This window comes from Crassostrea angulata, chromosome 4 (assembly GCF_025612915.1).
Source record: "Crassostrea angulata isolate pt1a10 chromosome 4, ASM2561291v2, whole genome shotgun sequence".
NCBI classification, from domain to species: Eukaryota; Metazoa; Mollusca; class Bivalvia; order Ostreida; family Ostreidae; genus Magallana; species Magallana angulata.
This window is the reverse complement of record NC_069114.1, coordinates 35,385,687-35,400,848: the sequence shown is the minus strand read 5'-3', so window position 1 is coordinate 35,400,848 and position 15,162 is coordinate 35,385,687. Positions and strand designations below refer to the sequence as shown.

The following is a 15,162-nucleotide window of genomic DNA, read 5'->3' as shown; positions in this document are numbered from 1 at the left end:
GCGGTAATCATTGTGACTTTTTGTTTGTGATTTTTTTCTGATTTGAATTTTTGATGGTGTTAAGATAAACCACCGTAAAAAAATAATGGACATTCAGTGGGTTTGTTTTCTTTTCAATTACCGTCAAAGGTTTGTAGAAAATGCACCCGTGGGTACGGTATTCCAAATTAAGAGATTATGACACCTGCCAGGGCGTCCTCAAAGCTTATCTTTTAAGAGATAAACCATTTAAAGAGATTAAAATCAAACTAATCATCTGCAAATTGAATTATTTCATTTCGAGTATTCAAACTTTTTTAATTGAAAGTATTTCCTCATCGAATGTCATGTGTACGCAAGGACTTAATTACCGTAGTTAGCGGGGTATATAACTGGCCTACGCTGAGGGCTGGAAACAATTGCTTGTTAATTGCACCCCCATTAACCCCGTGAGAGAGGAACTAGTACTCGCGCTACCACAAGGCGTGTCAAGCTACTGCCCAGTGTCAACACACACATGTCGGATAAAAGCCCAGCACCCCAGAGAAACCCCATCACAGCTTTTCTGGAGCTTGAACTAGACAGTGAAATTGAAATCGGTGATTATTCAGAATTTGAAGGATCTGGAATTATGTCTGATACAGCAGGTAGGGAAATTCATTTGCTAAAACTAATGACATGGAAAATTAACTTATCTTTGACTATTTTATTAACCATTAATCATCTAAAAATTATGATAGCTTTTGAGATATTGTAAGCCAAATAAATTAACTCTCGGGTATTCTGTCTATCTGATGAATAAAATTATTATACACATGATGTTAAATGTTCAATATATTCAACTCGTGTATATGACTGTAATTTAAATATTAGCATTTACGAACAGAGACGTTAGTGTATACACATCCCTTTCCACAACAAGATATACACAGCATTTTTATGTCCAGCTAATTTTGAATACTTAAGTTCTGAAGTGTAATATTTTAATAGAATTTGAAAGAGGTACAAAAAATGTGCATATACATGTAACTACAGTAATTTAAGCCTCTCGCATTGACTGAGCAAAAAGGAAGTATTAAAGAAATAAAAATTCATAGAACAAAGTGAAAATTATACCGAAATTCCTTAACAAAGCGTTTATTCATCATAATTAACTTTGAAATGATTTAACAACAAAACAGTGTATGAATGAATTAAATATATTAGAGTTATCCCTCTTTGTGTATACCAATATCTTTTTGATTCAGCAGATAACCCCTGTGTGGACCGTGCGTTTGTGGGTCAGACTCTGTACCGATGTCTGGGAGATTTCATGAAGGAGGCGTACGTCGCCAAGATAGAACAGCGAGAGATGCACCGCCAGAAAAAGTGCACGTAAGTCATTTAAATGTGAGAGTATGACGCCCTATGTATGCATTAGGCACTATTTACTACAATACATACAAGTATCAGAACAAAAATGAATCAAATTACTTACTAGTTATTATAAAAACAATTTAGTTTTGTATACGTTTGTAAATCTCTCAGTAACCCAAGCAATGCAAGCCCTTTTTCATTCATATTAAGAGTCCATGCAATATTCGTTAGAGAATTTTCAGACATTATTTGTGCATTTTTCCGTTTTAGAGGTCAATAAAATGTTGAAAAATTCTTATTTGTAAAATAAAAAAAAGAGAGAAGAAATATGACTCAAATGGGTCATTGAGTACTGTTTGACAGCTTGGTCCCATTGTCTTAATCAATAGTACACCACATATGTTTAATTACATTGCCGTCACGGTGTGATACAATGTACTCTTTACGCCCGACGAAATTTGTGTACAGTGTTTAAAAAACTGCTAATTTGACGTGAAAAATATATGATAAAGGTATAGATTAATTCTAGTGAATCTAATAAAACTCATTAATATGTCTTCTTAAAGTACGCCTACCCCGCTGTGTTTTCAAGTTAAGAACTGAAATGTTATCTTCAATGTGAACTGGTTTCACTCTATGTATCCTCTTATGAATTTGAATACTCATGGATTTTTTTGGGGTTTCAGATTATTTGAAGAAGGCTTCAGATGTTTTGAGAGTAAAATCCAGAGGGATTACGGCGACCGCTGCACTGCGCATGATCTGTACGACACAGCCTCCTGGTTCAAGAGAGAGGTGTTCACAGACTTCGGTGTTGATCTCCGGGCATGCCAATATCCAGGTAAACAAAGGAAACTGAGACTTCTAAAACTAGACATATACCTTATAATTAAATCTCTTTTAATGTTGGACGACAACACATAATTTAATGATATTAATACTCATTTTTTTTAAATTATTTAACATTTTTGCAAGAATCCAGTGAATACGATTTTTAAAATCATGCATGTTTATGTACAAATCAAATGTACCTCGTTTCTTTTACAGCCCTACCACCCACCACCGTCCCAGCACCACCCTCAGGCCAGCCTGGATTTGTCGACATCCGGGAGAAGTCTCAGGTTGCCATGGTAGCCGGCATTGTTCTGGGAGTGGCCGTCATGTCTCTCCTCGTCATGATCTTCTTCGTCATCTTCAAAAGGTCAGTCATTGGTCACAGTTCCCCTTTATCATACTAAATGATGTATTTTAAATAAAAGTCGCATTTGAAAAACCGTGTATTGTATACCAATTAAAAAAAAGACTATTTAATCCGACATATAAAGTACATTCATGTACGTGTACAATTATCAACACAGTATGTATATGTACGTTTTGCAGTCCACCATTAAAACCATTGGTGTCAATTGACCGCTATCTGATACATGTTTCTTTATATTACAGGAGAATTCTGGGCGCTACCGCTCATTGCCAGGAATCTCAGATGGGAAAGAGGAAACCCCAAATAGCTCCCCCATCCCAAGGCGCTCACCAACAACATTGTCGGGTCAACATCACAGGTAAAAAAAAAAAAAACTAGCCCATCATGACGTCAGGTTGTAAATTTTGAATTTACCGGTGGCAGTAATTTAACAACACGACAACTTGTAAATTTTGTATTTACTGCCACCGGTGAATTCAAAATTTACAACATGACAATGATAAAAGTAGACATATATCCAACAGTTAACAATGATGATGTATATGAATAGGTAATTAAGCGGAATTACTGTCCACGCATATAATAATGGATATTTATATTTTTCTTGCAGATACTCGTTCTACACTGACCGGACTGAGTTCTGATCACAGCCTCCATCACTATACTAGGTAAAACATACATTTACATACAGAATTTGCCTTTCTTTGCATTTCATGATCAATATATATCTTGATTTAAAAATGTCATTTTAATCCAACTTTTCTTTCTTTTTACAGCTATGAGTCTGTTCCTGCTCAACGTGCAGCATCTCAGCACATCTACACGGAAATTGACACCATCGCCGAGCACCTTACGGGACCACCCGAGGACGTCACCAGGGTCGCCCCTATCGGCTGTTCTACCTTTATGACTGGGTACATGCCACCGGATTTTTCATGCCAGTAAGTTTCATTGATAATATACCATTGTTAGCCAGCAATTTTTTCTCCCCATATCACTTATCTTAATAATGTTCTTGGCGGCCACACATGGAATCCACCAATAATAAGAATGGAGGTGTAACTCCGCCAACTTCCCCATTTCCGGTCATTGCCCGTACTCTCCATAACGCTGATATATTATTATTGTTTTTGGTGAATCGTAGTTCCAAGGAACTTGCATTTTACGGATCAATTGCAACATCCTTCATAACAATAGGGAAATGTGCAAACTACACCTGCTTATCTCATCTGGCTATAAGCTACATGTACCGCCAACACTCTTGGTTCTTTGAACTGATTGCCGTATTTTTGTGTAACCCCGTGGTAACAATCAATAAGATAAATTAAGGAACAAGATTGATATTTTTATTGATATCCGCAGCCAAGTATTCAATCCTTTTTTAATCTTTTTTCCCAAAGCTTTGTTGATTGTATTATATATAATTCTAACTTTTTATCTTTTTAATTTTCAGGGGATACAACGGTTATCACAATCCTGTGAAGGACATGACTGTGGAATACGTCGCTTCCGGTGGATACTACTCCCATGCGCATGCTCCAGTGTACCAGTCTACCACAGTGCCTCTTTAAGAGGGTGATTCAAAGACCCCACCCAATCATTATGAAATGTGATACCCCCAAATAGTGCCGAAATCCAATGTGTGTTCCTATAGTTTCACCTTAAAAACTTTATAGAAACTTTTGCAAATGAAGACATTTCCTTACATGTATATATCGTATGTTGATGTTGAATTCGTTTGTTGCTATTTATTCAGAGTTTATGAACAAATAAATATTGATTATTAAAATCCCTTGTCCACTTATATTTTCATGAAATGTATCTCCAAGAACACATCAGGGGCTTGGTTCTATGGCATTGCGATTTTACGCCAATTACATGTACAAATTAATTAAACTGTCAAGTACATCCCAAGCAAACAAATAATGCAGCTAACACGTGTACATGTATCTTGCTCAAACAATACACAATGCAACATAAACAAGACAATCATAGTTAGATAAGAAATCGCAATAAATGGCGGATGGCATGAGATTCTGCCGTAAGACCGTCAACCACCAGGCGCTCACTGTCAGCACAGACAGGTGCGCGTATCTCCTGCCATCTCACACGGCCTAAAATAAACCAAAGTTCCATACAACGCACTTTTTGAGGGAGGAAAGTTTGTATTTTTTGTTAGTAAAATGTTATTAATAACTCCACAATTTTTTACACACATTTGTAGCGGAGGTTAATTTTTTTTCATCGCAAAATACTGAAATAACTTTACAATATATATATATATATATATATATACACATGTATATATGTAGTTATTTGGTTAAACTTGAATAACTCTCTCTCTCTCTCTCTCTCTCTCTCTCTCTCTCTCTCTCTCTCTCTCTCTCCTTGATATCAATTTTATATATATAAACAAATATCAAGAAGCAACCCCGAAATCGGTTAGCCAAACATACATATTGACTGATGCGTCTCTGTCTAAGTATTGGCTGAAAAAAATCCGTCAAAATTAGCCACTCACTTAGATATCCAGAGGTTATAATCTCCAGAATGTTTTCTCGCATTCTATTTTAAGTCTATCTGGGATGCAAATCTCCAAAGAAAAAGGGCTGCCGTTAGCTTGGGTGTCCGGTGTATGACATTTATATATATGTATGTCTGTGTTGCCAAGATGTATACACGCGCATCTATTTATTTCAACAATGTAACCTGTTGATGCAACTCGTCGTACTGAAGCATCACTGCAACACAACGTCTATTTAAAACAGCGATGGTCAACTAATTAAGATATTACTTATTCCGAACTAGATAATTTTAACAAATAGCGGGAACACAGTAAGTCGGCTCTTGTTATAGGAATAGTTGCCGTTTCGTTTTCTGCCTCTGCTAGAAACATTGGATTCTCAATCTGTTACGAAGTTTTTGCCTGTTTTTGCAATTATTACGTTATTGGCGTGACCAGGCTGGCAGTACCTGTTTAAAAACACGGAGAAACCCCCAACGCATATGACTTATCACCGGGAATGAATCCAGCAAGCTTCGATCCAAGGTAAGCTCCGTCTTCTTGCTTTTAAGATTTATTCATTTATACTGCAAAACCAGGGTCCGGAACCATTAACCTTGAGAAGCGCTTACTTTTATCCCAATCTTACTTACTATTTTATATCGTGTATATTCCATTTGGTAAAGCGAGACTGAGATCCATAGTGAGTTCGCCTAAGTTGTCGTCTAAGTTTTACGGCCCGAGTATCGTTCAAGTTTTATTACCCCGGGTGGCGTGTGAGTTTTAAGGCCCCGGAGCATTTTTTTTATCATTCTTTTGTATGATATACATATTGTAATGATCAATGATGCAGATTTTCTTTATGAATTTGATGGACTTTGTTGTTGTAATTAAGGTTACTGTTAGGCACGAGAATCAGTGATATATATATATATATTTTTCACAATCACCTGATCTTACATACATGTACATGTATACTACGCATGGAAAAAAAAGTAACAACGTATACTCGTAGATGTACGCATAGTTATAATATCTTCATTGTTTTCGTTGGCTGTATGTATTTGGAAAAGACATGATAACTATGACACATGGAGATTCAAACTTCAATAGACATATCATATTGGAGAAGTAAGAGCCATGAAAACAAGCACCTGCTCGCAGATTACCAGGCGCGCGAAGGAGGTGTGTTTATTAATTCTTGGGGGAGGTGTCACTATTTGTAGATAACCTTTCGATTAATGGGAAAGAAAAGAGGTTGAGCGAATTATTACGCACTCAAAAGAAGAAGAATACTATTCTCTCTAACAGAAAAATCTATTATTTTAAAATTTTATGATTTTATACATTACAATTATGAAAAAAACCCGGACATTGTACAATTGTATGATGTGCGACACCAAAGGAAAGCATTCACATTAAGATAGACATTTATAAAAATTATGATCCCTATATCTAGATATTGTTATTAAACAAATGTTTTTTTTAGCCCCAGGGGCGTTTACGGACAAAAATCGTAGTTTATAACGTGTCGTTTTGTTCATATTTTTAGAACGTGTCGTTTTGTTCATATTTTGATAACTTGCTTGAATGATAATATCAATAGACGAAGAAGATTTGATTTGATGAAAAATGTCACTCTAAATTATTAATGATATTTTGAAACGTTTTAAGACTTGGGGACATTTGTGTACATCCGTTAAATCTTTCCACACAACCCCCTCCTCTTAAATAATAATAAAAATAAAAAAAAAACCCGAAAACAGAGATATTGAAATATCTGATAAACTTTGTTATACATAGAATGATGATCAAGTGAGGGTTTTGGAATTGCAGAAAGATAAGTCACACACATAGTCGACATGCTGCGATTTTATCTGATTAACGAAGAGGCGCGAAGAAAATAAAAACGTACAGGTTCTGATTATACTAAACCGAGAAACCTGGGACAGGGGCAGTTTTTACAACATTTTACCAGCTATAATGAAAATAACAAAACAAAACCAATCTGCAAATAAATACAGGTTATGTATAGCATTCAGTTTTAAAAAAGAAAGTGTTTCAGTATATCAATTACATTTTATCGAGTTAGAAAAGGAGGAAAATTTAATAGATTTATTATGTATACATGCTTATTTGTTTATGGATTTAATCATTCTTTTAAGAAATAACTTTTAAAATATCTCGAAAAGTAAATGGTACATGATAATTTTTGCCCAAAGAATCTTAATTCAAATAGGAGAAATAGCTGTAATTTCACTTATCAATATTGTTTTAAGCATTATGTATTTGGTTAATGGGCAATAATATCAACTCCTCCCAAACAAAATTAGCATTGTTAACGAGAAGATTACTGTATGGTTTCTAATTTTAGGGAATAGATGATCTATCGACCGAAAGAAAAGCGATATCCCCAACTTAGAACAATTTTATGCATATATTGATTTAGATACAAACCTATCTAATTGTATAGATTGATTATGAGAAAATTCTACTACTCGTTGTAAACTATAAATTTGCTACATTTGTATCTTCATGTTACTATGTTAAAGCTTGAATTAATAGTTAATGTGTTGGACTTAGTATACTGGGTATCGACATTTTTGTTATTTTTGGGGTGGGGATGGGGGGGGGGGGAGAAAATGAAGAATACTTGTGGATATGACAAAGATATCTCATTGAAGCAGAGTAAACAACGTGTTCGATATGTATTTATTTTTTGCACGATTAAGGGGAGGGGGGTAGTTCGATTTTGTTTACCCATAAAAACCTATCTTCCCTAAGATATTGATTACATTTACATGGCGCGTTAATCTTTAAATACTTATATGTTTTGAACATATTTTATCACATATTATTTACATGTACCATGAATTTAAATACAATACTAGTACTCGTACCTATCAATTTACTGAATAGGTTCCCACTATGTATGAATAAAATGAAATACCGTACAACATGATGTAAAGAACTAAAAGGAAAAAAGAGATACTAGTATATGAAGATCAAAAGGATACTAGAGTACCAACAATGTAAAGGTCTTGTAAATATCTTACAATTTGTTATAAATCTAAGCATAGCAGGGAAAGGCTTATCGTTGGTTTTATAATCTAAGTTATCTTTTCCAAAAAGAAATTCAGGTATTGAAGAAAGCATTAGAAATTAAAATTGTTTGAATACAAGGAATAAGTGATTCATGAATGCATGTATATGCTTATATTTACATTTTCCAGTGTCTTTGCCTGTGATAACACTTCGTATCGATTTTGTACTGTATAACTCATAAAGCCAAATTGAGGCGCCAGCGGGGTTTGCTTATCCATATTAAAATATTTAATCGTACGATGGTTTAAAATTATATAAATATAAGTAATAAGGAATCATTCTTTGAATATTATGAGGAGATAATTTCGGTCGGGGCGTGATCAAATCTATCATAAAGCCCTTCGGATTTATTGGATTTGACCACGCCCCGACCAAAATTATCACCTCATAATACTCAAAGAGTGATTCCTTATTCCTTATATCTCGAATCGAACACGGCCTACAGAGTCAATGAGTCAGCGATATTTCTTCTTTGTTTACTAAATAAAATCTCAGCAATAGTTTTACGTTAGTTTATAAGAATTACACAGTTTGAGTATTTGTTACTCTTTTACCGTTAAGAAAATATTTTTAAAACTATTGCAGTAGTCATCGGTAGAAAAATGTGCCTCTTCCAAACTGGCAAAATGACGTTGCTTTTAGTTCATGTATTAAATTTAAATCCGTATAGGACGATTGATGAATCACAAGTACATGTATAAATCCTTCTGTTCGAAATTAGAATTGATTGAATTTTGCATTTATCCAAGTAGGTATCGGAATAAGTTGAGTTGAGTATCCGCTTCAATGAAAATAAGGATGAAATTGAGTTTAATATCCAGGTTGATATTTAGGTTTGATTTTTAATTATTAAGTATCCATTTAGCTGGATATTAGGATTTCCTTGAGTTTCGGGACGATTCAGGTATATGTAGATTTAAGGATTGATTGAGTTTCGAATCCATTTAGGCAAACACAATGATGGGTTGTCTTCTATATCCTTTCAGTTGGATAGCAGGGTTAAAATTGAATCCATTCAATTGGATTCTAGGTTTTCTCTGTGATGTTTCTATTCATACGAAAATAAGAACCGATTGATTTGTATCCAATGAAGATAACGGAATTGTTTGATGTTTGTAATTCTCAAAGTCGTTTCTTGGTTCAACAAGTTTTCGATAGAGGATACGAGAGTGATACTAACGAAGGCGAAATTATTGATTTTAGTTTTATAAGGTTTTTTTTTTCTATAAGCTTAATGTACATTGACCTTCTGAAAAGAGAGACAACTCTTACAGATGAAGTTTTCCTATCTTAATCTTTCAAAAATTTCTCAAAATTATTTTGAACTCATTTGGATGTCGATTCTAATTAAGACTTCGTGTTTTGAAAATCATTATGAAGGAACACCTTTTATACAAAAGTGGGAAAAAATAAGGAACATATTAAAAACAATATAATTGTGAAAAAATTAAAATACTTAAAAGTACAGAGTGTATTCGCGTTTCTTATTCCTCGGCAATTCAGGTGTTTCACATTGCTTTTCCAGACGATCTAAATCTACAGGCATGTGTTTGTTTAATAATAGAACTTCAGAGGGTCTTTTTTAACTTTACATGCACATTTGAACAATTATATGACTTAATTGAATAACTATCCTAATGCATGTTGCATGGAATGGTAACAAATTTGATCAGTTGTTTATCTTATCTCGGGCTTACTGTTTCCCGTTTAACACCCCACACACAAGTCTAAAAATATCCCCCACAAAACTTCACAGACCCCCAAGTTGTAACAAATCGTGGAGGCGCAGACAGAGTAAATGCAGCGAAACATGGATAGAAGATAACTTTTTCTCAGAACCTTGGCTGCATGCAAGACGTATGTCAATACGTATCAAAACACAGAGACAACCCCTTAAAATTTATTCGAAAATAATTAGCATATTCTTCGCCCAATCTCTGTATTAGATTTGAAGTCGAAGCAAATTTTCCATGCAAAATTGACCAGGGAACTAAAAGAGTTCAATCAAATACTATTACAGTATGTATTACAAAGAGAACGTTGCGCCAATATTTTACTATAAACACTGAAATTTCCTATCATGCCCGGATGTACAGGGAGTCAGGTTGGGTCTGGAATTTTTTAAAGAGCCGAGCATGCGTTTGATCAAAATGCATTCATTATATTTTTAAGGTGACCGACTTAATTTTTCATTGCGCTACAGTATCACTTTGCAGGAATGATATACTAGTATAAATAGTACCTTACCCTAGTAACTTTAATGACTACACACTATGGTAGAATGCGAATGGAATAGGTTATTTCGTAAAGAATATCGTAAAGGTCGAGGCAATTTGCATGATTAAGAAATCAGAAATGCATGTAGTTGCAGTAGCATCCCTTGACTCTTAGCTGAATATTGTATTACAAAACTGTAAGAAGTTTTTTTTTCTAATATTGGCTAAACAAAATCGTGTCGGCAAATGACTTTAAACCTCCTACATAACAACGAGTACATACATCAGGCATTGTCCATAAATTGATTTATTAAAATAGAAACGAAATGCGTGCTTCTATAGCAATAATAGTAGAATATTCACTGCACTACAGTTAAGATGATTAAAACATGTTTGGTTTCTCAAGTCAATACCAAAATAGAAAGCTATAAATGCTTTCGATAAAAAGGAGTAATTGTATAAAATTTTAGTTTAAATAGTGCCAATAACGTCATAACTGTGATATACTATATGAAACGCGTAAATTTTTATGTAAACATGTTAGTTTCGCTACTGTATGCAACTTGACGTATTTTGTCAGAATTCACATGCGTCGACATAATGGCAGTATGATTGACCACCTACATACAGGTATATGTTTATAAAATGATAGTATAACCATTTTTCTAAAATACCTGCGCACATACGTGGTGGTCATGAATGGTATCAATGCGCGCTCTGTATCATTCTGATCCAGGAAACTCGAAGGGATGTATATTTATTACAATACAATACATGCAAATACCACAGTACCCCAACGCCTTTCTAACAGAGGCGAATAACCCTCTCAATCAACATTAAAGGCTAACGCTCTCCGAGTAGCAAAACATGGTTTTCGACTCCCAAAAGATCAAGGGACTGCAAGCCATTCATAACCTGTGCTTTTTTCGCTGCATAGTTTGGCACGTCCTTCAGTGATAGCCTTAGTGGCTCACTTAATACCAAACTTTATCTCTAAAATGCGTTAATCAGGGAATATAACGAACATTTCCATCGATTCCAAATCCATAAATACGACATAATATTCTCAGAGTAGCCATAAAGTAGTCTTTTTATTGTCGTAAAATAATAAAGCTGGGGTGAAGTAAGGTGAAGTCGTAAAGTTTGTTGGTTTGATTGTCGTAAGTGAGATTGTCATCGCTAACGATGCTCAGTCACAAGTATTTTGTTGAAGTTTTGACTCGTTAGCAAACCTCATAGAAATAATTGTTTTTGAAGTGCAGCTATTCTCTATTTTACCATTTCTATCACATGTACAATAGAACTTCAAGGTCAGGAGACTCGATACAGATATCATCACTGAGCCATTTTAACAAGATCATGGCATGGACTTGGAATAGTTTGAGACCACCAAACTGAGTACAACTCATTTGTTGTAGTCATACGCCATATCAATCTAGTATTCTTAAGTTAATTGTCGGATAACAATATATGACAAATTATTGTCATATATTACGAGAATTAATCAATTTACGCCATTTGTAATGAGACAAAGACTGTCCATCTATACAAAAGGTGTACTACAGCTGCAACGAGGTCACTGACTCTAATGGCATTTTTCCATGTAAGTTCTAATTTAAAAAAGTCCCTAAATATATATACAATTTAACCATATACTGGTGTATTTACATTTCCAGTGTCTCTGTCTGTGATAACACTAAGAATCGATTTTGTAACGTACAGTCCAAAACATTTTATGATATCAATGACTATTTTGACGGCCAATTGTACAAATGCTGAAAATTATATAAATATAAGTAATAAGGAATCATTCTTTGAATATCATGAGGTGATCAAATACGGTCGGTTGTGATCAAATCGATCATAAAACCCTTCGGACTTTATTCGATTTAATCACCCCGACCATATATGATCACTTTAAAATTCTCAAAGAATGATTCCTTATTCCATAAATAGAGCCTTTATACCTTACATCTTTCTAAATAGCTTAAATCACAAAGTCAAAATTTCTTTTCGCGGATAGAATGTTGGCAGGTTCCCGTTCGGAAGTTCTTGTGATTTTACCCTTTACCACGATTATCAATTACAATATTTTTACAACCGATGATATGTTCAATGTAGAAACGTGTAAAACTGTCTAATTTTTTTTTCAGTAAATACATGTAATTCCTACTAGCCTTGTGATCAATAATTATGGCATGTATTTTCTAAAAGAGCCAGTATATGCATGGATTAATTTTACTGAATAGCGTAGGAAATATCCCTGATTTTCACATATATTCTCTAACATTATTGAACATTATTACCGTGTAGAATTAATCTAATATAACAACATACTAGTATGACTTTTATGAATTTCTTGGGAGCTAAAACTGATTGGTTTGAAGCAACGAATTTTGCCTATTAAATGGTTTTGTGTTGCAAGATGATGGAACACGACCTATTACAACTTTCGGATTATTGTCTGGAAATGACTGTGGTAGAACTGTTGTTGAGCGTACTTATTGATAGATTATAAAGAGGAAATTGTAATCTTAACATCTACCGCCGCTTCCTTTTTGGTGAACCCTTTGTCCTTCAGTCTGAACTGCTTCAAAGGACCTTGGTTTTCAGCCATTTTTGCGCATCTCTACTTAAAAATAGTTCCGTTACACTTGTTATACATTGTGTTGCTTGTTGTTCCTACCAACCTACTTTGACATTTTACGAGATCACGACCTTACATCAGAACGTTGTACACCATGATACAGATATACATATATGTACCTTGATCTAAGCATCTTTATGGCGTATATATAGGAACGGGGATGACTTTTCTCTAAATGCAAACGCCTTCATCCTGCAAACACAACAATACGCCTTTACATCGTGAAACAATATGAGACTAACAAATTAGACCGCAATTATAACTTTCTCATATCGTATTGGCCACAGTTGCCAGTGTTACGAGGTATCTCTGTTCTGAACACTTCCAAATTCCCTTTTGCTGATTGTTGTAATTTTATGTAAATATTCGCCAGTCTTCAGACAAATACTCAATGTCTTTCAGTCAACAGGACTAGTCGCTTATCGACATTCCTCCCCAATCCAATTTAGAGGGGATTTTGCTCCAGACCGTTAGCCTTATTCCCGTATGGAAATGAAATCTTCGGAAAGTTTAATTCTGTCACTTAGGCGGTATGCCACATCTCATATATATTTTGTTTTTCTACAAAAGTCGGATGACAATTCTTGACTTTTTGTAAGATATTTTTTGTCCCCACTTCATTTGTACCTGAAGGATTTTGCATGATTTTAGGTATCACTGTTAAAAAAAAAACAAACCCAGGGGTTTTTTTTCTTCATAAAACTGTTCCTCAAGCACTTAAATAGTACTTGAATGTATTACGTTACTACATGTACCTGTTTACGTCATCTGATTCAAAAGACATTTGTTTATTCAAAGGTTCTCAAATAAGATGGATGACGATCAATTTGCAATACACGTTAATGCAACCATCCTAGATTTAACCATAAGTTTACGCTTTCTGGACCCGTCCCTTGTCGATATTCTCTTCTACATTGCCTCTCGCAGCTCTTGCATCACACACCTGTAATTATTCTATTGTCTCGCATGAGCAAGACAGATAAAGCATTGTCTTACACATAAAGGAGACCAAATTGCAGGCTTAAAGTGAACAATTATTGTACGAGACCCTCATTGGAAAGGTCTGCTGTCTTGTATTATAGTAAATACGCCTAATTGAGCGACGCTGTCTTCAATCGATACAAAATGCTTCCACCTTGATTACTGGCGGGAAGTTCCATAATCCTGGGAACCAATGAGGAGAGAATGGGAATCTTTGGTCATAAATAATAAAGTAAAAGGCAAGAATAGTTCTAGGTCGGTCAAGTGATTTCTTCTATTATAGTCTAAACAGGTATACCAGCTCAAACAATTTAGACAGCGCAGTTGTACATGCTTCTTTCTGGGTCTGTGTCTACATCGCTTTTTTCACGGGTTCGATTTTGTGTCCTTGTTTTTCATTGTTATTCCAGGAGTGACCACTTGGCCAAATAAGGTGAGATATACCTGTATGTGTTATTAGTTATTACATCCCGAATAAGAAGTGTTACCAGAAAAAATCCGAATTAAAGATAAAAAAATCATAGAATATAAAATTAGGCCTTGTATTTATCGATTTTAAAGGCATTTTTGTTTTGTTTTAATGAATGGGTTTCAGTTGACGAGATTAAACGATCTTCATAGTTTGAATTCGTTCGTTACCAAGAACAAAAATCAAGATACATTTGTTTAATGTATTAGAATCAAGCGTGCGTTTAGTTCCTTATGATTGCGTGATCAATGTGAGAAAAAATTTCATACCGAGCTGGACACCAAAGCCATAACACCATTTTAAAACCGCAGGATTACCATGCTGCAAGGCAAATACGTCTCGTGAGTCCGGCAGTGTTGTCCTGGCCAATTCTTCTAATTTAAGTGATTGGTTCATGAAATCTAATAGAATGATAAAAAAAAGATAGAGTCATCAGACATAATGCATTAAGTTTGTCTCGACACTAATGTCAATTTAATCGCTTTAATGTAAAGTTGGGCAATTATTGAAGTCTAATGATCCCGCTGACCACTGCCATACAGGCGATGCTGTCCAATTCAGCTATTGATTTTCGGGATATTAAACATGCAAATAATTTATATATTCTAATTGTTTTGTGATGAAAACACCCCAGAGAATCTTACTTTGAAATTCATATCGTTGAGTACAATTAGGTGAACTGAATGGGTCGATCTCTAACATTGT

The 15,162-nt window shown here is 34.7% G+C and overlaps 2 protein-coding genes across 2 annotated transcripts in view; both read left to right on the top strand.

Annotated features, from left to right (window-relative positions):
• Positions 1-496: 496 nt before the first annotated feature.
• Positions 497-4,325, top strand: LOC128182247 (uncharacterized). Its single transcript, XM_052850838.1, has 8 exons — positions 497-626; positions 1,227-1,353; positions 2,022-2,176; positions 2,383-2,536; positions 2,779-2,894; positions 3,147-3,204; positions 3,313-3,477; positions 3,990-4,325. The coding sequence occupies exons 1-8, from the start codon at positions 497-499 to the stop codon at positions 4,105-4,107; spliced, it is 1,023 nt and encodes a 340-aa protein (XP_052706798.1). The 3' UTR covers positions 4,108-4,325.
• Positions 4,326-5,566: 1,241 nt separating this feature from the next.
• The window catches only part of LOC128182541 (5-hydroxytryptamine receptor 1-like), a 62,258-nt gene continuing 52,662 nt past the window's right edge, over positions 5,567-15,162 (top strand). Inside the window, exon 1 of the mRNA XM_052851231.1 lies at positions 5,567-5,585. The gene's annotated coding sequence lies outside the window, so the exon portion shown is untranslated. The remainder of the gene's footprint in view (positions 5,586-15,162) is intronic.